The 25,354-nt window shown below is 37.9% G+C and overlaps 1 protein-coding gene across 2 annotated transcripts in view; it reads left to right on the top strand.

Moving 5' to 3' along the window:
- Positions 1–25,354, top strand: part of SUCLG1 (succinate-CoA ligase alpha subunit) — a 36,056-nt gene that overhangs the window by 9,861 nt on the left and 841 nt on the right. Inside the window, exons 2-8 of one of the 2 annotated variants that reach the window (XM_025353747.1) lie at positions 1,084–1,187; positions 6,259–6,375; positions 8,165–8,377; positions 8,523–8,580; positions 16,264–16,347; positions 18,034–18,185; positions 24,113–24,301. In XM_025353747.1, coding sequence (XP_025209532.1) covers positions 1,084–1,187; positions 6,259–6,375; positions 8,165–8,377; positions 8,523–8,580; positions 16,264–16,347; positions 18,034–18,185; positions 24,113–24,301 — 917 coding nt within the window. Of the gene's footprint in view, positions 1–1,083; positions 1,188–6,258; positions 6,376–8,164; positions 8,378–8,522; positions 8,581–16,263; positions 16,348–18,033; positions 18,186–24,112; positions 24,816–25,354 lie in introns of those variants that run through there. The other variant, XM_025353746.1, reaches the window with a different exon arrangement.

Here is a 25,354-nt window from a genome sequence, read left to right as displayed (position 1 = left end):
GCAGATGTTGTTGCTCTTTCAGTTATGGAATGTGAGGTCAGGACTTAGGTGGGCATGAGGCAGTGATTTAAGGCAGAAAGCATGGAGTGGACTCTGGGCAAATATGTGACAGGTGTTCTTTTTTTGTTGTTCAATAGAGATTACTCCTTATGTTCTTTCCTTGGGCTGGCTTCGTGGACTACCACAATGATAGGCAGAAGGCCTGGCTACTTTGAAAGGGCCAGGGATGGGCCACAGAGAAGTCAGGTTGGTAGTATTAATGGACATTTAGAAGGTAGCCCACAATTTTAAGTCATCTATGTTCCTCCTCCTGTTTTTTGAAACATGGGGAGCTGGTTGTAGTAACTACTTAGATTTCTCAATTAATTTCCCTTTTAGGTAGGTTGCTTCAATAACCTAGGTTTGTTTTTTAAAACAAGCTTTTTCCTCTCTTGTCTACTTGCCTATTTATTTTATTTTCCCTGTTTCTTTTATACATGAGTTCATATCAGAAGAGATTAAGTGATTTTTTATTGTATTTTAGGTAAGTTTTATCCTATGACTTAACATTTAATATGTTGTTCCTACTAGAGAATAAGTTGCTGAGCAATTTTTACTTGTATTCCTGACAAAGTTTGCCTCTTAGCTTACCTATTTAAAGGTATTAGACTTCAAAAATTTGGGTCAAATGGGGAAACATGTGGCTCTTTAGTAAACAGTATTAAAAGGGGTGACACTTCGTTTTCAGTCCCTGGATTTAATTTTAACTATTTATCTTTGAGCCCCAGTTTTTTTCTAGGAAATAAAAATGATAAACATTAATTTTTTTTTTCCTCAGTTCAGAAAAAAACTACAAGATCATGGTTCTTGATAAAGAGGGGATCCTGGAGAATGGAACGATGTCTTTTTTGTTTGTTTTTCTAACTTCTTACTGTGGTCACTGTGTCTTATTTAAAAGGTGACATTTAGGTTTGCTGTGATCACAGGATAGCTCGTGCATTAGAGGATTGTGTGTGTGTGTGATCAAGTTGAATTATTGTTCAAAAGTTTAGAAAAATTATAACGTGTCTTTTTTTTTTTTTTTTTTGGTTTTTTACGTCTTAGTGGCACAGAATGGAATTCGGCATTGTTCCTATACAGCTTCTCGGAAACATCTGTATGTTGATAAAAATACAAAGATTATTTGCCAGGGTTTCACCGGCAAACAGGTATGTATATCTAGGTTTTTATTTTGAAATGTAGACTAGAGATATAACAAATTAACAATTTTTTTATTTTTAATATCACAAAAATAACACATGATTGTTGCAGAGAAATATACTGTACAGCAATGGGGTTGTATCTCAGGAGAAGGTTAGTTGCTATTGTCGGCCTATAACATAAAAATTGTGTTTAAACTTACCTTGCAAAGGAGTATATTGTGCTGGAGGCCTATACACTTTCTTTCAGCAAATACAACACTAATGATTTTCCTCCAATGTTGAAACAGATCACCGTTTCTTTGACTAAGCACTAAGTAAACTAGATTCTTGTGTTTAGGTTTTGTACAAACAGACAAAAAGCCATATTGTTAAACACAGAATCCGTATTCAGTGTGGAGAAATGCTCAAACCCAGAGAGGCTCATGGGTACTGAGACAAGCAGAAGAACCAGCCCACTGACTTTTCCCATCTTATACTTTTCTGGGATCATGGCCTGGGACTAGCAGGCAAAATTGCCTGAAATGTTTTAATTTGTTCTCATTTATTGATATTCATTCTCTCATCCTCTTTCCTGTTCACATCACAGATTTTGTATAAGTGTAAATAAATATATCTGTGATGAGATTCTATAATAAAATGCCACATAAGAATCTTCTTTCCCTTTTCCTACCTTTCTACTCCCCAGGAATTCCTTCTGTTAACAAGTTGGCATGTATCCTTTCAGATATTTTTCTTGTGTATACAAACACATTTATAGGTGTTTTGTAGTGTTTATTATACAGCACTATATATATTTATATAATATTATCCAGCATATAATATATATACAATCCATATTTCTATAAAATAGATACCTAAAAGTAAAATTGGATGTCATATGGTCTGTGTATTTATAATTTTAATAGCTACTGCTAAATTGAACTTTAAAACATTGGAACAAATTTATACTTCCACCATAGTAGATGCACAGAATTTTTTAAAATGAGGGAATACTATCAAATCAATTAGAGTGTAACCGCGTATCTTAACCCAAAGTATCCCTTTTTTATTATTAAAGGAGATATGGCAAGATAAAAACAGTCAATTTTTAAAAAATAATTTAAGGTTAATGATTTTTCTGTAATTAAAAGAATTGTCTTGTCAATTCTTCAGTATTTTGGTAATCTATAGCAGAGGTCAGTAAACATATTCTGCAAAAGGTCAGATTGTAAATATTTTAGGTTTAGTGGGTCATACAGTCTCTGTTACAACTACTCAAAAGCATTTTAACAGCAAAAGCAGCCATAGAAAATATTGTCAATGAATGGACCTGGGTGCATTCTAATAAAACTCAATTTACAAAACCAGGTAGTGGGCCAAATCCTATAGACTGCAGCTAGCAGGTTGTTTCATGTGAAATGATCCTTTGCTTTTCTATTTTTTTTTCTGAAATGACAGGGCACACAAATGTGTTGCAGTAGACCTTTCTTCTTTTTCTTCTTCCAGTCCTCTATTACCATAAAAAAAAAATCCACCAATAACAAAAAAATGAAACACCCATAAAACCTTGAAATTTTGTTCCTCGTAAAAATGGCAGGGTGTGGTGGCCCACACCTGTAATCCTAGCACTTTGGGGAGCCAGAGTAGCAGGATTGCTAGAACCCAGGAGTTTGAGACCAGCCTGGGCAACATAGTGAGACCCATCTCTACAAAAAATAGAAAAATTAGCTGGCTGTAGTGGCGCATGCCTGTGGTCCCAGCCACTCAGGAGGCTGAGGTGGAAGGATCACTTAAGTCCAGGAGGTTGAGGCTGCAGTGAGTCATGATTGAACCAACTTGGGTAACAGAGTGAGACCCTGTCTCAAAAAAAAAAAAAAATAGGTTTATCCTGATAGCCAAATAATGTTATGTATGCCACTTCCCTTATATACATTCTAAGGAAAGTAGATCTTCGTCCAAGATTTGAAGTGCATTCTATCATCCCCTTCCCAACTGATGTTATATTCAGCCTGTTTTTTGTTATATATTAATATTATTAGCATATAATCAGATATATGATTAACCCAAATTCTCCACATAAATTTATTATATATAATTTTGTTTTTCTGTTTGCCAAATATTATATGATTCTATGACATTTTAAGCTGTGAGCTTTTTTGTAAAATCCATTGCCCATGGTGTAAGCACTATTCAGAACTGTCTCTGTGTTCTAAATAAGGTAATGGTTTGCCTAAATATTTAAATCAAAGGGTAGTTTTAGTGTTTTTCAGTTACCTGCAGTTAACATTGTTTCTCATTCACTCTCCTTTTTTTTGTTTTTGTTTTTAAAGTTAAGTGAGAGCGTTAATTGCCTCAGGTTTGTTGATTCAGATTCATTATAGAGATAATGATATCTGAAGTTTAGAACTTACTTCCACAGTAAATCTGCATATTGCCTCATTAGTTTTTCTCAGTACACACATTGTTCTACATATGAATGAAAAATCTTTGTATTTTTAGAGTATGTTTCAGCAATACAGTTTTCCAGTGGGTGCCATCTTGTTTCTTTTACTGGGTTTATAAGCTGCTAAAATTATTACTATTCCTAACTGTGTACTGGCTGATGATAATAGTAAAACTAAGGAAAAAAAGCTTATTTTGAATAGATGTGTTATTCCTGTTTAGCACTACTTTAGGATTAAAATTTGGTACTTTTGAGTTTACCTGGCAGTGTAGTCTAGGGCAGTGCTTCTCAGTGTCTGTAGCAAAAGAACAGTGTAGGTGTTTGTTTTTAATTTTCAGTCTAATGGAGATCAATATTTTAATAAAATACAATAAAAGCTGTAGCAATGTCATACTGCTTTATTTGCAAACATTTTTACTTTTTTAAAAATTAGATTTTCCCCCTCCCTCTCCCCCTTCCTTCCTTCCTTTTTTTGTTGTTTTTCTTTTTCTTTTTCCTCTTATCTCATTGCAGAGCAGCAAGTCTGCAAACTATGCTTTGAATAGCACTGCTTTAAGAGAGAGAGCAAGCACTGGCCTGTAGTTCTTTCAAAACCCTGCCCCTGACTTTAGACAAGTTAATTAACATGCTTGGGATCAAGTTTCCTATTTTGAAAAATAATTTGAATCAGAAAATTTCTGAAGTCCTTCCTAAGGCCTTGATTTGTATTCCTTTAATAGAACGTAAATAGTTGGGACCGCATTTTGAAGGTGCTTGATATGACCATATTGATTCATTCATTTTTCAACAGCTATTTATTGAGTGCCTACTGTATGTTGATTTAGGTGTCATATTGCAATGAACAAAGTAGACATAAATCACTGTCTTCATGGAATTTACATTTTAGTGGTTGGGGGGAAATATATCAACAAAATCAATGAGTATATTATGTGGTATGTTACAACGTATAATTGCTATGGAAGAAATAAGCCGGGGAAAGGAGGAGTATGTGTAGTCCTGGTGGTTAGGATGGAGGAGAGGGCGATTTTATATCAGGTGGTCAGCGAAAGCTTGATGTCTGAGTTAAGATGTAAAGGAGACATAGGAGTGAACCAAGTGGATATCTTAGGGAAGGATATTCCATGCAGAGGACACAATGAGGCCATGAGGCAGGCGTGTGCCTGCCGTGTGTGGAAGCCGCAAGGCCAGTGTGGCTGGAGTGTAATAAGGAGGCAGGTACGGGATTCTGATGTGGGGAGACAGCTTGTATATTGACTTGTAGGCCAGTATATGGAGTTTGGCTTTTACTTGACTGAAATCTGAAACAATCAGAGTGTTTGATTAGAGGAGTACTATGATCTTCCTTATGTTTTGACCAGATCACTCAGGCTGCTATGGAGATTAGATTGAAGGGGAGCAAGGGCAATAACCCATCAAGAGTTGAAGTGACTTAGACCAAGGTAATAGCAGTAGAAGGGGGAGGAGTTGTTGATTATACTTTGAGATAGAGCAATAAGATCTACTGATGGATCTAATATGGTACATATGAGAAAGAGAATAATCAAGGACGACTTCAGTATTTTTGGTCTGATTATCTGTGAGGCATGAAGTTGTCTTTAACTGAGATAGGGTAGATGGAGGGGAGTGATCGGGAACTCAGTTTTGGACATGTTGAGTTTGGGATGCCTGCTAGTTCTCAAAGTGGAGGTGTCAGGTAGGCAGTTGACAATGTGAGTATGGAGTTCAAGGCTTAGATATATGTGGGGTGTGTGTGTCTTTGTGTATGTGGGAGGGGTCACCATATGGATGATATGTATTGCCATGATACGGGATGACATCACCAAGGGTATGAATTTAGATGAAAAAGAGAAGTCTAAGGAGAGAGAAAGAGAAGAGGGGAAGTCGAACCCCAGAAGCCTAGTGAAAATGAATCTCAGTCCTTGGAGCTGTTTTTGGTTGTCATTAACTGGATGGAGTTATGACAGTTAGGAGGGTATGCTACTGGCGTCTAATGAGTGGAGCCCATGGTTGCTGCTAATTGTCCCACTAGGCACTGGATGACCTCTCATAAGAAACAATCATCCTGTCCAAAATGTCAATAATGCTGAGACTGATGAGGAAAAGTGAATGGATAGAGAAATATAGGTTGTTGGGTAGGCAGTATTAAAGGCTTACTTAAGGTGAGTGATCATTAATTTAAAATGAGACCAGTTGACATGTTTTTTTTTCCCCCTAGCCACTTTTTGGCTGCACATGTATAGACTTAGAGTAGGGGGAAAATTGGATATAACCCAGGTTTTGGTTTTGCCAGAGATTTAAGTTGAAGTGACAGAAAGCCAAGGTTGTTGTGGGAGGGTGATGATCTACCATGGATTTTAAACTGAGGAGTGTGAGCCCATGAGGAGTTGAGAAACAGGAAGTTTCTGGTCATCAGCCAAGTTTGAAAACGGAATCAAAGAGGCCCTTGTTTATAGCTATTTTGGTTTTTCAGAGGCTTGTTTTGCTTCAAGGTTCAAAGCTATGTTTAGTACATTGATGGGAATGCTTCGTATATGTTATTGTCTGGGAATAGCTAACCTGTTTGTTTTTCTTTTCGTAAGTTGCTAAGATTGCTTTTGCTTCTCTTGGGCTTTCCAGTCTGCGGTTTCTCATGGATCTTGTGCTTTTTCCCCTCAGGGCACCTTTCACAGCCAGCAGGCATTGGAATATGGCACCAAACTCGTTGGAGGAACCACTCCGGGGAAAGGAGGCCAGACGCATCTGGGCTTACCTGTCTTTAATACTGTGAAGGAGGTAATTAGTGGTATCTGAGTTTGGCAAGATAAGAAAATCAAGGGAAAAGCAAGCATTCTTTGGGTAGAGATCTTAATTATGTTTCTTTTGAGAGAGTCACTTGCTGTTTGAAAATTCAGTAACCTAGAGAAATTTGAATTGCCCTCAAAACCTGTGTGTCATTTTTGTTTTTAGATATGCATCAGCTATTAAGGGAGGAAGTACTATGGCCAGGCTCCTGTTTGGCTTTTTACGTTTCTTTACCTTTCTTCTTCCAGTGTGTTAGTAGTACAAATATCAGCAACCACCCCTTAATTCTTGTGAGTGGGGACTATGCAGCCAGCACTGTGCTAGGTAGTTCATTCAAATTGCCCCATTCAGGCCTCACCACAACCCTCGGAGGTGAGTGCTGTTATCATCCTCATTTTAATGGTAAGGATGTTACTAGTGCAAAGAGGTTAGAGATCTCGTCCATGGTCTCACAGCTGATTAGAATGGCTTGGAGTTAAGAGTGGTCCCATGTGAATAAACTAAATTGTAGAGTCAGATTTACAAATCACAGTGTCCTAGATTCTCCTCAAACTGCTGATTTCTTAATAATTACCTTTTAAACTGATTTTTAAGTTAAACTTTAATTGTTACAAAACTGATAGGTACTTTTTGTAAAAATTCAGATGATACAAAAGGTAAGTAAATTATACAGTGTTTCTGACATCTCAGATTTTGCTTCTGTAGGGAGCTAATTTAAGCCCAGTGTGTAGTCTTGCATTCTCTTTTGACTCTCATATGAATAGATACAAAACTGAGAAATTGTGTAAATTCTTGGATATTTAATTTTAAAAATCTAGGAAATAAACTTAGTTCTTTGGGATGGTGTATTGATCAGCCTTAAATGTATTCTTCCCCTCTTCTTATGCATATTTTTAAGGTATATTTTAAAGCATTACATGTTTTAAAGCACAAATTTATAGTCCTTCCTGCTGTAAATTCTATTATGGCTGATTTTATAACCTCAAAATATAGAGAGGAGATATTTTTTCACAATTCCTCTAGGTAGACTTTTCTTTTGTCATGAGCCTCTTTTTGCTTTTTTTTTTTTTTTTTTTTTAAGAAAGTTCTTGTTGCTCAGCAATCCATTTATAATTTATAGTGACACAAGTAGTTGTGACATTTGGAATATTCTATAAGTTTTTTGACAGATATTGTTTTTCACCCATTCTGCTCTTTCAAAGAGCTTTTTGAATGAGTAGGGTTCGTACCTTTCAGCCATATGATTTCCCAGCACAATATTTGCTGTTGTCACAGTCTAGCTTCTGGCAGTATTTGTAGCCTTTAGAGGTAGAAAACTATGTACTGTAGGTACTTTTCGATAAAGTACCTACATCCCCATGATATGACTTTTTTTGGTTCCATACTAGTTTTGATATTTTTTTGTCTCCCCCTCCATTATCATCTTGAACAGAGTTTTTAAAAATTATTTTTTAACCCCCGGCATCATTTGTGGATGATATATTAGCATCCTTTGACTCTGTTTACTGTCAAGCTGCTTTCAGGTTTACTGACATGCCATAGAGAGTGAGATGTCATAGAAGCTTTCAATTCACAGTGGCATTCAAATTGGCTGAGAAAGAGCTATGCTTGATTCTGCTCTACTCTGACACTGTAGCGAATTTGAGAATGGGAAGAATGCTATGTCTCTGGGTAGTGTCCTCTTCTTACCCCAAGACATTATTAAAATGATGGTATTGAGTTTATTTTACAATGTTTATGATTTAACCAATAATAAAGTGCTTCATTGTTAATGTTTCAGGCCAAAGAACAGACAGGAGCAACGGCTTCTGTCATTTATGTTCCTCCGCCCTTTGCTGCCGCTGCCATTAATGAAGCTGTTGAGGCGGAAATTCCCTTGGTTGTATGTATTACTGAAGGAATTCCCCAGCAGGACATGGTACGAGTCAAGCACAAACTGCTGCGCCAGGGAAAGACAAGGCTAATTGGGCCCAACTGCCCTGGAGTCATCAATGTGAGTGCAAAAAATAAAAAGAAACCCAGATTAAGCCTCTCACAGGGCTAAACAGCTTTGAGTGAATGTGAGTGTATTTGTGTGTGTGACCTGTGAGTGACTTTGTTTTTTTTTAACTTTTCTGAAAACTGTGATTTACTTTCAGCCTGGAGAATGTAAAATTGGCATCATGCCTGGCCATATTCACAAAAAAGGAAGGATTGGTGAGTTTGTTTGTTACATTCTTGTAGATTAAAACATTTGCCTTAAACCCTCAAAACTCACAAATAATTTTTGACTTTACAAATCAAATTTAATTTGACTTGAGTAGAATTTACCAGGGAGTTTTGTAGTCTATCAATTCTGTATCTTGAATATAATGAGTTTATTTGAGAAGCCATTACAATTCTACAGAATCAATGAAGATTTTTTTGGTGGTGGGAGTTTGAAGATTTTTTTCCTGCTCAGCACTCTGTGGATTCTTCCATGTGTTTGCATGTATCAGTAGTTCATTTCATTTAACTATTATAACTTAGTTATTGCTAAGGAGTATTCTATTGTATAATTATACCACAGTTTGTTTATTCATTTTCCCATTAATGAACATTTGGGTTGTTTTCATGTTTGAGCCTTACAAACAAAGCTTAGGTCAATATTTGTGTACAGGTCTTTTTGTGGAAACATTGTCATTTCTCTTGGGCAAAATGTGTAGGAATGGAATTGCTAAGTCATGTTCATATGAACATAAGTCGAATATGTTTAACTTTATAAGAAACTGCCAAATAGTTCTGCAAAGTGGCTATATCATTTTATATTTTCATCGTTAATGTAGGAGAGTTCCAATTGTTCCATATCTTCACAAACATTTGGTATTGTTAGTCTTTTCATTTTTTAGAGACAGAGTTTCACTCTGTCGCCCAGGCTGGAGTGCAACGGCTTGATCTTGGCTCACCCCAACCTCCGCCTCCCAGGTTCAAGTGATTCTCCTGCCTTAGCCTCGCGAGTAGCTGGGATTACAGGCATGCGCCACCATACCCAGCTAATTTTGTATTTTTAGTAGAGACGGGGTTTCTCCATGTTGGTTAGGCTGGCCTCAAACTCCCGACCTCAGGTGATCCACTGGCCTTGGTCTCCCAAAGTGCTGGGATTACAGGTGTGAGCTACGATGCCCGGCCATTAACCTTTTTAAATGTAGCCATTCTACTGGGAGTAAAATGGTATCTCTTGTGGTTTGAGTGTCCCTGATGACTAATGACGTAGAGCACCTTTTCATGTGCTTATAAGGCCATTCACATTGTTCTCTTAGATACCACAAACTTTCTTAAAATGTTTTAGGTTTGTAGGCACCTTAGAAAGCAGGGCAGTGATCAGAAAGGCAACTCACATGGCCTATTATAGGAAAATTGTACTGCTACTTGGTTAGTTCTTGAGGAAACAGCCAAAGCAACATTTCAAAGTTGCCACATTAGGCTTGTGTTTAGGCTTTACACCAAACTTTCTCTAAACTATACTGTTTTTCAGTCATGAAAGATGATTGACCGTATTTTTCTCTATCTATAAACCATGGCTACTAATAATAAGGGTAATTATCATAGTGGATGAGTGTCGGCTGTGCAGTTTACAGAATTGGGTTAAAGGTCATGATTTTTGTTTATTACCAATGTCTCTTAGAGCTGTCAGCCCTGCTGCCAGTGGCAGTACTTGATAATTTCACTTACGAGAGAGGTTACAGGGAGCTCCATAGGCCATCTGAGTTCCAGTGGGGCCTGATCCATGTATTACTGGTGCTCTTGTACATATTTGAATATTTCTTATATTCTTGGGTCTGTTTTGAAGGCTGTGGTCTTAAGGTGAGCATGGAAGGAATGCTGTGTGCTGAGTTGCCTTTCTGATCACTGCTCTGCTTTCTAAGGTGCCCATAAACCTAAAAAATGAAAATCAAGAGAAGTTCAGGGATGTCCTCTAGACCTTGCCTTTGTGAATGGTCATAACCCATTGATGAGACAGTTGTCTGGGAGACTGCATTTAATTCCTTTGAAAAGGGACATTTAAAAAAAAAAAAAAGAATAAAATATGTGACACTGGGTCCAGAGTTGGTCCCTTCCAGTGGGTTCTTGGTCTCGCTGACTTCAAGAATGAAGCCGTAGACCTTCGCGGTGAGTTACAGCTCTTAAAGGTGGCACGGACCCAAAGAGTGAGCACCAGCAAGATTTATTGTGAAGAGCGAAAGAGCAAAGCTTCCAGAGCATGGAAGGGGACCCCAGCGAGTTGCTGCTGCTGACTCCAGTGGCCAGCTTTTATTCCCTTATTTGTCCCCGCCCATGTCCTGCTGATTGGTCCATTTTACAGAGTGCTGATTGGTCCATTTTACAAGCCTCTACCTACAGAGAGCTGATTGGTGCATTTTTACAGAGCACTGATTGGTGCATTTTACAAACCTCTAGCTAGCTACAGAGCACTGATTGGTGCGTTTTACAATCCTAGCTACAGAGTGCTGATTGGTGCATTTTATAATCCTCTTGTAAGACAGAAAGGTTCTCCAAGTTCCCACTCGACCCAGGAAGTCCAGCTGGCTTCACCTCTCAACACTACAAGATTTTTGAGGGGGTGAGGAGAGAAAGATGGTTATTTGTGCCAGCTATTCCTATTTTGGTACCATTGCTAATAGTCTCAATAACCTCCTTGACTTCAGATCCTTAGGTTGAGAGTTAAGGGAAAGGAAAGATTTTTCAGTCCCTTGGGTATTTCTGAATGGAATATAATGTAATGTAATAGCAGTGTAATAGTGTAATGGATTTCCAGTTTTTTTAATAACAGCTAATATAATTGCATATCTGCTAATTGAGTGTTATTGAAGGAAGTGATTGGATTCCAAATTGATGATATTTAACTGTACCATGTTATTTTTTTCTCTTATGATAGACAGTTTGTTACTCTCAACCACATGTCACATACTTGACTCTTCTGCCCTCTTTTAAAATTTTAAACTGCCTATATTGAGATAACTATAAATTCATGTGTAGTTATAAGAAATAATGCAGACAGATCACCCTTTATCCAGTTAGCCCGATGGTGAACATCTTGCAAACCTGTAGTATAATTTCATAAACAGAATATTGACATTGATACAGTCAATATAGAGAACTTTTCCATAACCACAAGTATCCTTCATGTTGCCCTTTTCTAGTCACTTGCCTCCTGCTTCCACCCCCTTCTCAATTCCTGACAACCAGTAATCTGATCTCCAATTGTATAATTTTGTCACTTCAAGAATGTTATATAAGTGGAATCATACAGAATGTAGCCTTCTGGGATTGCCTATTTATAGTCAGAATAAGTCTCTAGAGATTCATCCAGCTTGTTGTGTATCAGTGGTTTGTTTCTTTTTATTACTGAGGAGTATTCATGGTGTGAATGTACTTCGGTTTGTGTAACCATTCACTTGTTGAAAGACATCTGGGTTGTTTTCAGTTTGGCCTATTACAAGTACAGCTGCTATAAACATTTGTGTACTGGTTTTGGTGTGAACATTGTCTTCATTTCTTTGGAATAAATGTCCAGGAGCATGGTTGCTGGGTTGTATGATCCTTGCATGTTAGTTTTTTAAGAAACTGCTAAATTGCTATACAGTGTGGCTGTGCTATTTTCCATTTCTACTAGTAATGTATGAGTGATGCAGTTTTTCTGCAGCCTTGCCAGCATTTGGTGGTGTCACTGTGTTTTTATTTTAGCCATTCTGGTAAGTGTTTAGTGATAGCTCAGTGTAGTTTTAATTTGTATTTGCCTAATGGCTAATGATATTGGTTATCTTTTTATAGATTTTTAAAATAAATTTATTTGTCATATGTTATCTTTTTCAGTGAAATGCCCCTCCTTGGGTTTTGCCCATGTTCTAATTGGGTTGTTTACTTTTTTATGGTTTATTTTTTAGAGTTCTTTGTATATTCTAGGTACTAATACTTTGCTGGATATGCAGTTTACTTTTTCATATTTATTTAAAAGGGATCTTGTTTATATCTGCAAAAACTCTTCTTGGGATTTTGATAGGAATACACCATTACATAAGTAGGTAGGCATTACCCACCTAACCTTCTCAGTGATGAAATGTCTCATAGAGGGGAGGGACCGTGTTGAAGACAGAGGATGTGGATGGGACAAAGGCACTGAGAATAGGGAAAAAGTGATAAATGAGACATATAGGGGGCGGAAGTTGTGGTGGTTGTCATTTGTTATGCATTAGGGTTCAGTAAGTGAATAATCTTAAAACTATTGAAATTAAATTTCACTTAAGAGGGTGGTCTTACTCCATTGATGAGTTTTCAGTTTCAACTCACTTAGTAAACATATATGTGTACCTTTTGTGCCTGGAACTATGCTTTAAGCTGGGAACATAGAGGTTGTGAAGACTCTTACTTATTGACCCCTCACTGAAAATTATAGTCTAGTGAAGAAGGTATCTGCTACAGAATCCCAAGCACCACTGGGGGTCTCTTACTGAACCAGGTGGTAGGAGAATGTTGTTCTTAATTGGAGAATTAGTGTGTGGTCAGGATATTCAAGTTTCAGGCTGGTTGATCGAGCCTGACTATGAGTTTATTTGCCAAGCCAAAATTATTAGATAAAAATTAAAACTTGAAATTTATCCTTTCCTTTTTTCCTCATGGATGTTTTACAGATGGATCATTCCATTTTACTGTGTCAGCAGTAGGAGGCCATGTTATGTCGCAGACTTGAGGACAGGGCTCAGGCCAGCAGGTAGTCTCCTTAGAGATGTTAAGCTGTTGATCAGAGGCACTGTCCTGCCTTCCGAATAAAGAGTTTGTGTTCGTTCCATCACAAGGCAGGCTTTCTGTAACGCAAATATAAATATCTGCCCATTAAAGCTAGGTAGAATCAGTATTTTAGATCAGGTTTTGAGGATTTCTGCTTTTGGTAAAATTTTTGTTTATTTAAAAGCATTATTATGATTTTAATATAATTCTTAACAGTGCTGAAAGTTAGCATTAGCTAAAAGTGACCTCAAACTTAGTAGTGTTTGCTATAACACTAGAAAAAAATAATTACCTGTAGGTTGCTGTAGGCCATTCAGTGTTCTCTTCATGATCCTCCCTCTGTCCTCAGTATTTGGCATCAGTACCTGCCTTGACCTCAGGAACAAGAAGAGTTGACAAGAAATGAGCCCTCTTGTTACCAGAAAGTACTGGAATTGTACTGCAAGAACTGCTGTTCTTGTTTTCTTAGAAGAAAAAATTCAACCAAGAGATGCACAGCCAGGGTTAAGTAGCAGAGTTTATTAAAGGAAGATAAAGTACATTCAAAGAGAGGAACGGCTGACCGGCTGGCTGACCTCCTGGAAAACAGTAGCGGCAGTGTTTATTTAAAGAGACAGTACACCCTGAGAGATGATTCCGAACAGGCTGCTCAAAAGAGAGGATGAGCTAGCAGCAGCTAATGCTGAGGGACCCTCTTTATGAGAATATTGCATGATTATTCATGAGGGGGCGTGAGGGGGTATCATTCGCAACCATGTTTAAGCAGTCTCCTTGTGTGCATATGCTCTGTAGTTGGACATGCTAGTATACACTTCGCATATCTCATTAGCATTTAAAATCTCCACCCAGGGATGTGGTTTTTACTATTATAATGAGCAAAAGGCTACTCTAGGGCAAGTTATTGGAGGATTGCACATGCTCGTCAGCAGGGGAAGTCCCTACCATGATTATCTCCGACTAGGGCCTGATAAGACCCCTTCAGGGCCAGTGGATCCCAACCACATGCCAGAAGTAGCCAGTGTAGCCATTGCCTTTTTGCAGACGGTCAGTAGGCAGCGCCTCTAGGACTTTTTCCAGGGCTCCCCTGCTTGCTTGTTTCTGGCCATCTGCCTAACATTCTTACTGTGTCTAATGGTAGCGTTAGGGCTTATAGTGAACCATTCAATGAATGAAGTTGTTTCTACCCCAAAAATACTTATGGTTTCACAGTGGTAGGTAAGACACAACTTCTCCTCGTTATTTCTTAGTAATGAGGGCAGTAGGAAATATAAAAGCATTGAGGAGATTTAGAGAAAGAGATTATATCTCACTTCTCTTTGGGGGTGATCAGGAAAGACCTCAAAGAGAAAGTAGCATTTAATGTGGACCTTGAAGGATGATTAGAAGTTTTGTCACATGGTGGAGGTGAAATACTCCATTTTAAGCAGAACAAATATGAAAAGATAGGAGAGCATGAAATATCAGTGAGGAATAACCCAGTTTCACTAGGTAGGGAAATAGTAAGAAACAAGTCTGGAGAGGAAGGCTGGGACTGTGCTGGGCTAGGGAGTTAAAGCAGAGTTCCACATGAAGTGAGCCATCATTGAGGACGTAGTTGTCACTGTCTAGTGAAATGCATCTAAAAGAGCAATCTGACAGTGTTCTGTAGGGTCTGTTTAGCAATGACTAAGTTATGTACACACTGTTCTTTCAACTTGACTGGTTGGTATGGAGAACCTGAAGTTATTGTGTGCCCAGATTCCTAGTGAGAAGATGCATGTATGCATAGGGCACACATTCAGTACGCGTTAGTATACAATAATGGTGACATAGCACTTTGCTTAAGAATGTAAACATGCTGTATAGAAGTTGAGGTAACTTATGTTTTTTGTCTCAGGTTGACAAAAATTCTACTTGCCCTGGTAGGGTGATAATATTGTTAGAAAAGGGTCTTCTGAGTTCTTCAAAGTTGCTCCAAGGAAGGAGTTTAAGGAAAGTAAACCATAGACACCCTGGATTAATTTTTTTGTTTGTCTAAAGTATTACATAGATTGTGGCTTTGAATACATTACTTTTCTGGAAGCTCAGCCAAGCGTAGTAAACTATAAGAGAAGACATCTAGCTGTCATTCCTCCCTGGCCCGCACTGGCTCTCTTCCCTCCACACACACTTAATCCTGATGTGAAATTGAGTGCTTTCATACAGGTCCATTTATAAAAGAAATTAGGTGGGAGACTTGGTTCCAGAGGGATCTTGACCTTATTCCCCAGTTTTCTTTATATTGATTTGAAAGCCTATATATTGGTTGAAAATTATTGGGAAAATAGTTGTGGAGAAGATAGGTAGTATTTGAAAATGTGACTAATAGTTTGGGTACTGTATTAGTCTGTTTTACATTGCTACAGAGGAATATCTGAGCCTGGGTAATTTATAAAGAAAAGAGGTTTGTTTGGCTAATGATTCTGCAGGCTGTACATGAATGGCACTAGCATCTGTTCAGCTTCTGGTGAGGCCTCAGGAATCTTTTACTCATGGCGGAAGGTGAAGGGGGAGTACGCATGTCACATAGTGAGAGAGGGAATGAGAGAGGCCAGGATCTTTTAAAGAACCAGCTCTCATGTAAAGGAACAGAGTGAGAACTCATTCATTACCATGGGAAGGGCACTAAGCCATTCATGAAGGATCTGTCCCCACGACCCAAACACCTCCCACCGGGCCCCACCTCCAACATTGGGCTTCATATTTCAGCCTGAGATTTGGAGGGGACAAATACCCAGACTACATCAGGTAATATAAGTCTAATCTATTACATTCTGCTACTGTAGGTATGATTGTACCTACCAAATTTATATTGATATTATCCTCTTCATAAAGATTCTCAGAAGAGATAATTTAAGTCTTTCTTGCATTGTTTTTATAGTCATAACCTTAACTAATAATATACTTTCTCCTATGTCTACATTTAAAAAACTCCCTGCTTTAATTTAAGCCTTTCCTTTTCATTTCATCATTTGAAGATACTATTGATTTTGATGGCAAATCATGGAATGAATTTTATAGCTATGTTAGTCACTCAAAGTGTTTGGTATTTAGTTTGCCATATTTTAGTCTAACATAGAAACATAATCTAATATTTTTGAATTCTCTTTCATTAAGGCATTGTGTCCAGATCTGGCACCCTGACTTATGAAGCAGTTCACCAGACAACGGAAGTTGGATTGGGGCAGTCTTTGTGCGTTGGTGAGGGATTTTTTGCTAAAATCATTTTATTGGAGTGTAGTGTCTTCATTGGATGAGTATAATAATTATTGATTTTATTATTTGCAAAATATTTTGATACTCTTATAAAAAGGATGTTATGATCTCACATTTAATTTGCTTAAGTATAAAGTCGTTCTATAGTTTTTCAAGATTCAGGGTCCAAGATTTCATTTCTAGGTTGAAGAACTAACGTCTTGGGACATGTGGCTCCTGGAGCACCTTGGGTGCCTGAAAACATCACTTCATTTGATTGCTCTGAAGAAATGGTTCTTTATATTAGGACTTTTGCTGTCATTGCCATTATGTTCATCAGTGCTTCATAGTTACTGAATTCTTTGCCAATTAGTGTCTCATTCTTAAGGCAAGCCTCTCAGGTGCCTCTGAGCTGGAAAATTGTACTGTTAGAGCCTTATTGGTGAGAAAGTCAAGGTTGAGGAAGGTTCAGTTCCTCAGAACCTCTCTTTTTATCACACTATACTGCCTCCCATTTGAAAAAATACAACTTACAAGTTTTTACATTTTAAAATAATTTCATTATTTGTTGCCAAAAGCCAAGGCAAATTCCTCGTTTTCATATTAATAAGTATTCCTTCAAGTTCTTAGAATACCTCTTAACCTTCTAGAAGTATCTTTACCAAAAAATAACATATAGCTCTGGAGTGTTTTTATTAAGATCCAAATTCATAAATTAAATATTGAAAACATTAATTGAGCATTTCTACATGCAAAGCACAATCATAAGTGGAAGATACTTTAGTGTGACAGAGAATAAGAAAGGGTTTGAAACAGGCTTACTGATTCCTTCTTTTCCAGCTTCAGTTTTGATTTGTAAATAGAGGATAATAATGCCTGTCTCACAGAGAAGTTGAGAAAATTAGGAAATGACAGATCTAACGTGTGCCAAAGCATAGGACTTGACACACGGTTGGCACTTAATAAATGTCGGTTCTCTTCTTCCACTCCATTTTTCAGAGATGCAGTGAAAAGTAAGAAATCAATCCTGCCCTCAGTAAGTTTATAATTTAAAAATAAAAAGTGGCAGCCTCTCTGTAGGGAACATTTACTTTAACCCTGTCTAAGAACTCGTTCTTAAATGTGGTGTGTAGTACGGCTCTGATATGCAGGCTCTGTCATCACTGCTCTGGATCCAGAAGAGGAGGGATCAGGGCAGTCACTGTCACTCACTGGCACTTGTGTCTTAAAACTTGTGGGTGGTTTATCTGCAGCATACTTCATCAAATAGTTTCTTTGCTCAAAGACATTTGTTAAATGTTTATTCTTTCCTCTGGTGTAACATCAGCATGCAACACAGATACACATTTTCTTAAAATGTTCATTTCTAAGGAGTTATCTGGGAATAATTTTGTGAGACAGAAGAGGCTTGATAAAGGAGCTAAAGCAAAAAGAGGGTTGTCTTCGTTACAGCCCTAGAATATTCCTAGAATATCAGGAACCAACCACCATTTAGCATTTATATAATATTACCAACAGAAATAAATGTAGCATTTTGTGTTTTTTAAAATATTAAATGCAAGAGTAATGATACTTTAAAAATATTAGGGAGAAGGGTAAGAAAAATGACAAACTAGTTAAACACACTTATTGACCTAAATTCCAAGGTTCACTCTTAAATTTCCAGCTATTGATATTTTTCAACTTTTTCAGGCATTGGAGGTGATCCTTTTAATGGAACAGATTTTATTGACTGCCTCGAAATCTTTTTGAATGATTCTGCCACAGAAGGCATCATATTGATTGGTGAAATTGGTGGTAATGCAGAAGAGAATGCTGCAGAATTTTTGAAGCAACATAATTCAGTAAGTTTGGGTTTGGAAAAATGTAGCTCTTTGCTCTTAATATCAGAGGCTTGTTTCAGAAGTTATTTTTATTTTTTCAAAGGTGAACTTTTTGAGAAAACATGAAAGATAAAACTTTTCTGAGCAGGGACTTCTATACCGGACACTCAGACAATTCTGTATTATTTCTGGGTGATTCTCTACTTCCCTGTTCTGAACTCTCCTCCCCAGGCATCGTCCCACACTTTGTGGTAGGTAAGTTGTTCTTCTGCTGAACAGATACATTCAGGCCATCAGCCCGAGAGCCCCTACTTGACCTGCAGACTTGGTTTTCGCCTGTGACTGGTATTCTTTCTCCCGATCTCAGAGAGAAATAAGTGTTGTTTTCTCTTTTTCAAGGCTGACCTAAAGATCCTACCCCTCCTGCCTTTTTTTCAGGATCTGGCATCCCTCTAGTTTTAGACTTTCCTTGTGGAATGGCACTTCCCTTCAGAGATCAAGTAGAAAAGCTTTACTGTCTATGTCCTGGGGAGGCTTTCCTTGTTGCCTTTTGCTTAGAATTAAATGTAAAGGAGTAGTGTTGAGTTGTGTCATCATTTCCTTTAGCTTGAGGGAATTAAGCCCTATTCCTGTGGTGAAAGGAGAGATGGGGGTGCAGTAGTGACTGAAGCAGTTTGGTGGCCACTAGCCCCCACTCAGTGAATTTGTGCTGTGGCCATTGTTGTGTCAGAGAACTGTGGGAAAAAATCAAGCCATTGATTTTCAGAATTTATCTTACACTGAGGAATGAGGGAAAAATTCTCTTCAGGAGACCAGGCAAGAGAGTGGAGATAACTTTCTCTCTATGCTTATGAAAAAAATCCACTAGTGAATGAATTAAATGCCACGTAAAACTAATACTAGAGAGTTAAAGGAACCAATAATATCATGTACAGGGTGGTTTACCCAAAACAAGGCATATTTATTTGTGTTTTAAGGAATTTTCAAGGGCTATTTTGAATATACTTGATTTTCTTTTGTGTTGATTTTAAGCCCTAACTCCCATATTAGATATGACTCAACTTTACCCTCACTCTCTCAATCTCTTTCCTTACTTTTCTTTCATTCTTGAATCCTCAGCAGTCGGGCTCCTATCTGTCACTTAGAAGTTATATGACCTTGGGAATGCTTCTTAATCTCTCGTTGCCTCAGTTTCCTTATTCGAAAAATGAGGATATAGTAGTGCCTGCCTCCTGGAGTTACTGTAAGGACTGTAAGGTTTAAATGACTTAGTAATGTATAGCAAAGTAGTGCCCGGCACTCAGTAAGCACTCTTACTGAGCCGTTTGCTGCTGTGGAATCTTCTTACTCTCCTGACATTGTGTTTGCAGAGGTCACCAGTGGCCTTGATTCATTCGTCACCCTCTCCATACTCTTAGTTTCTTTCTGGTTTTCCTCTTTTTCATTCCCTGGATCTATTTTCTGTGCTTATTTCTATGGCAGAAACCTGAGAACTAACTTTGATTTCTGTCTTCTCCTGTTTCTACTCAGTTACCAAGATCTGTCTCTGAGACATCAGAGGTTTGTCTAGATTCAGAGCCTTGTCTATGTTTAGTTCATCTACTTTGGTTTGGGTCCTCATCCCATCTCATCTGGACCATCTCAATGATTTCCTTCATGATCTCTCATATTTTCTCCAACCACCCCCCTTTACTCTTAGACCATTCTGCTTATGGCCACGCAAATTATCTGCTCTTCTGAAACATGGGTATTGGTGCTGTTTGTCCTTGGTTCACATCAGACAGTGTTTCCCATGTAATGTTTCCCATTACATGTCAGCTAAAGGGCAGATTTAGCATGGTGTTCCAGTCCTTCACATACCATCGAAACTTTCCCTTTTAGATCAGTTTTCCATCTGACATGCCAGTTTTCATTCTCACTTGCCTTTGCTTGTTCCTTCTGCAAGGCATGCTTAATATCTGACTTTCACTCTAGACTGTGTTATGGACTGCAGGGAACTGTTAATCTCAGTGCCCGGCCCAGTCCCCTGGCACAGTAGGCACCAATACAGGTCAAATAAATGGAGGAGTAGATTGTTAAGGATTGGAGTAAAATTTCTTGTGTTCAGAAAGTTGTATAGTTTGAAATTTAAGTAAAAACTTACTTCTTTTAAAAAAAAAAAAAGGTTTGGGTTAATACAGCATTATGCTGTGTTAAATTGAATTTAAAATGTATTTGGGCCCAATTCTGAATCTCTTGAATAGCTTGGTATTTAGTGGGGAAAATGAAACATAGACATTTTGTTTCATTTGGCAGCATATTTCCTATTCCTGGTTAGTTCTTATGGAATTAATTTTTATTGAGAACCTAATGTGTACAAGATTCTAGGTTAAACAGTTCAGATGCTGCATTATATAAAATGCCTAGTGTAATACTTGGTGTAAACACTCGATAAACATGATCTGCTGCTGCCTTTCTTGTTATCATTACAATGGTAATAATTATTAGCAAAAGTTCTGGTGTTTAACTTTTATCCTGATGCTTTGGCAAGATGTTTTTGTTCTCTCTTTATGAATGAGAAAACTGGTACAGGAAGATTAGTAACTTGCCAATGGTAGGTATACAGCAAACGAACCAGGGGTGAGATTCATATCCAGGTTTGCCTGACTTCTTCATTTCACCATGGAAGGATGAGGAGTCAGATTGAAGGAGTTAAGAACAAAGAGTCATCAGTCCTGGGCATAGGCTCAGACTATACTGATAGCATTCTAACTGGCCTTACTGTTTTTAGACATACCTCTCATCATTTCTGTGTCCTATTTTCAGACTACACTTCCCCATAGTCTTTTAGTTGTAGTTCTCTCCACTTAAAAAACAGAAAACAAAGAAGCCTCCAATGGCTCTTTGTTAATGGGACAGATGCAGATTTGTTTGACATTCTAGGCTCAACAAAATCTTGATCCTTTCTAGTGCAACAATATTCTCACTTTTTGGGGAATGGGGGAGCGAAATCAAGTACAAATTAATGCCACTCAAGCATGAGATTCTCATATTCTATGTAGATCTTATGAGTGAATGAATAAATAATCTGTGGAGTCTTTTTTTTTTTTAATTCTATACCATAGGTACTACAGTAGGTGCCAGGCATACCAAAGTTAGTGAAAATACAACTCTGTGTTCAGGGAATTCATAGTTTAGTAGAAGAACACATGGGGAATAGGTTATAGCCAGTGTGCTGAATTTAATAGTAGAAAGGTGTAAAAGGCACAGCAGGGTCATTGACGAGATGATCAAATATGAGGGCATTTGTTGGGAGGGTGGGAGAGAGAGACAGAAAAGGCTTATGGGGGAAGAGGAAGCTAGAGTCACGTCTTAAAAGTTAAGTGGGAGTTTACCAAGTATCCAAGGAGGGTGGAGAACATTCTTAGCAAAGGCACAGAGCTAGAGCATTCTGTGCCTTTGTAAGATAAGGAGGAAGGGAGGAAAGGTGGCAGATGAGGCAGGAGTAAGCAGTGTCTGCCCACGTAGCTCCTTGCGTGCTGGCATCTTAGTGGGAATCGGGGCAGTCAGTGGAATCAGAGTAGCAGTCATTCACTGCCATGTACTACTCACAGTGCAAAGAAAAAAAAAAGCCAGTTTCACTTATGAATGTCCTTGAAGCAATGCAAATTATTAATTTTATTAAATTATGATGCTGGAGTCAGTATTTTGTGATAAAATGGGAAGTAAAGCACTTTCACAGTTGAGTTGTGAGCTGAACTAGCTGTCCTTTTCGTTGGATACCAATTTTACTTGAAAGAATGACTGGCAGACAAACTGGTAATTCAGACAGATCTCTTCCCAAAAATGAACAAAGTAAACCTGCTGTGTCAAGGAAAACAGTTGATAGTATTTGTTGCTGCTAATAACATTTGAACTTTCAAGTGAATATTTAAAATTTCGGAAAACTTGCATCTGTAACTGTGATCTTGACAACTTCCTCCTACCTAGAGGCTTTTCTAATGAGCTTGGTGGTGATACTGATAACTGATTTGTGGTTATTAAATGATGAAATGTGTCAGCATTTGGAAGATCTGCGTAACTCAATGAACCCATATTTCCTAACTGAGGAATGCATGTTACAAAATCATTGTGGTTAAAAGATCACTCAAAGTGCAAGACAGATTAATGAGTTTTAAATTAACAAGGGACAGAAAGTTCACTGATATGGTTTCAGATTCCAACATTGCACCTAACCTTTAAGAAATTACCACTGAGAGATTTGGGTAGTGTCAAAGAAGACACTACCCAATTATCTGTAAGGCAGTCAATTAAAATACTTCTCCCTTTTCCAATTACATATCTGTGTGAGGCTGGATTTTCCTTTTATACTTCAGCTTAAATAACGTATTGCAACAGATTGAATGTGAAAGCATTTATCAGAATCCATTTGTCTTTTATTAAGTTAAACATTCAAGAGTTGAAAATATAAGTGGTAAAATAATGCAACTCTTATCACTAGAATGGTTTTTAAAGTGTTAAAATGTTATTTTTAAGTGAATTAACAAATATTTATAAAATTTGTTTTAATTTCTAATATACTAAATATCATTAGATATAATACATATCCACAAAAGGTCTTTGAGATCCTCAGTAATTCTCGTAAGTATAAGGGATCCCTAGACCAAATGATTGGAGAACTGCTGGTCTAGGGGAAGATGATGGTACCTAAGTGAAGGCTCTCAGGTTCTACTCGTGCTCAAGTTCTGCCTTCTCCAGGCCTCTCTGTTTTACCTGGTTCCTTATTATCTCTGGACTTCTGTTATGAACATGATATTACCATTAATTGTGAAACGTAATCATTTATTCATATATTAGTTTATGGTATCTTCTTTTTTCTTTTTTTCCAAGACAGAGTCTTGCTCTGTCACTAGGCTGGAGTGTGGTGGCATGACCTTGGTTCATTGCAACCTCCGCCTCCCGGGTTCAAGCGATTCTCCTGCCTCAGCCTCCCGAATAGCTGGGACTACAGCTCGAGCCACCATGCCCAGCTAATTTCTGTATTTTTAGTAGAGATGGGGTTTCACCATGTTGGCCAGGATGGTCTCGATCTCTTGACCTCATGATCTGCCCGCCTCGGCCTCCCAAAGTGCTGGGATTACAGGCCTGAGCCACCATGCCTGGCCTTTGGTATCTCTTAATGGATTGAGGTATATACATATTTTATATTATGTCTTCAACTACTTTGCAAGTCTAGAGTACAGAAATTTTTGTATTTTCTTTGTATGGGTTTTTTTTTTTTTTTTTTTAAACCTCAGAATCTAGTACATAGAGATTATACATTAGAATGGATTTTTGCTGAATAAAACTAATTCTGATCTTCCCTCTTAGACATAGAATTCCAGAGTAGAAAGGGCTTTTCGGCATCAATCTAGTTTGGCCATTTCATTTCATAGATGAGGCAGCAGAAGTCTGGTTCTCAAGAAACCTTGTCCAAGGTCATGCAGCTTTTGTCACTAGGAAATTAAGTCCTAGGTCCTTTCCAGTGTACTTCCCACCTCATCTTTTTCTTTTAGCACATTTATTAAGGGTGAACTAATAATGAATTAACATAATATTAGGTTGAAGTAAAGCAACCCAGTCTTGTGTCTTAAATTATTATTATCACAAATCATATAACATATTTTCCAGTATGCTCTTTTACTTTTCAAATGAAAGAGTCACATGTGTATTTGTGAAGTGGGAATTTTATATTGAACAGATACGAACATTGGCACAGTGTTGTATTCCTGAGTTTGTATGGAAAGTTAACTCAAAGGAGAATGCAGTGGTTTCTATCATGGTTTAGTATTTGTGTTGGTTTTCCTAGGATGAATGGTGGGCTTTCCCCTGCCCAAGTCATTTACCATTTACCAGCAGAGTCAAGACTTTGAGGTCCAGTTTTGATTGACTTCTTCATTAGAGCATTTAAAATATTACTTTCTTTCCAGGGTCCAAATTCCAAGCCTGTAGTGTCCTTCATTGCTGGTTTAACTGCTCCTCCTGGGAGGAGAATGGGTCATGCCGGGGCAATTATTGCTGGAGGAAAAGGTGGAGCTAAAGAGAAGATCTCTGCTCTTCAGAGTGCAGGAGTTGTGGTCAGTATGTCTCCTGCACAGCTGGGAACCACGATCTACAAGGTGAGCTCCAACAGTGGCCCACGTGCTCTGAGGCTGCAGGCTTTCTGTGTGTGTGGCCATACTGGGTACCTGGAAATCATGGCCTTTGCTTCTGGGACTTAATTGGTTTTCTGATGTGCAGCTTAATAGTTTTTATCAACTCTATTGATGTCCTAGTGCCCTAATTAGGCATGACCAGGAATAATGTTCTTATTTTAAAGCTTTCTTCTTTAAACATTGGGATTTGTATTTTTATAAGTGGCAAGATACAACATACAAAAAAAGCATCTTGAAGATCATATGTGTCATGATTTCCATTTTGAGGGTTTGGAAGGTAGCTGTGCAGATCACTGCTTTTTGTTTTGTTACTTGTTTTTTTCTTTGGGATGTAGCCACCCTGACCCCATGGGTTTCTGTTTTTAGGGAGAGGAGGTTGGAAGCTGAGTAACAAGAAATGGAAATTGGATGAAGGAGTTGGGGTGGAGGGAGATCTAAAGAGGGTGAGGAGATTGGCGCTGGCTATGTTGTAATACCATTGTTACTTAAAGGTTGAAGGAGTGACTTCTTAACTGTTTTTTTTTTTTTTTTAATTTTCCTTTTTTAATAGGACATTCTGGGTTAAAATATTCTAAGTAATTTGATGTCTTTTATAACCTCTTTGTACTGATTTTCAGCTTGTCTCTTTGAGTGGTCATTTAAGGCTGTCTCTCCCTCATTAATTTTATGATGGTATACCCCCGCCACAAAAAAAAAAAAAAAAAAAAAAATCTCCTCTTAAGCATGCTGAAAATAGATACCTGTTGGTTTCCTAGAAGGGAACAGCATTCAGAGAAAATTTCAAAATCCTGATTTGGTGGTCTTCTTTGCCCTTGTCTTAGGGATGAATAAAGTGGACTCCTTGTTTTATTGAATCTTTGCATGATCCTGCTTTTGGAATAGAACACTATGTGCCAAAGTGTTTGAAATAAATCTAGGTGCTTAGTGAGTGTGAGAAAGAATTTTATTTGAAGGTGGGGGTAAAGAGAAAAGCCAATGCTTAAATTCACATTGGAGATGTGTGTTACCATTTTCTTC

Source organism: Theropithecus gelada, chromosome 13 (genome assembly GCF_003255815.1).
Source record: "Theropithecus gelada isolate Dixy chromosome 13, Tgel_1.0, whole genome shotgun sequence".
Classification (NCBI taxonomy): domain Eukaryota; kingdom Metazoa; phylum Chordata; class Mammalia; order Primates; family Cercopithecidae; genus Theropithecus; species Theropithecus gelada.
Note: the sequence above shows the minus strand (reverse complement) of the source record. Positions and strands in the feature narration are given on the sequence as shown.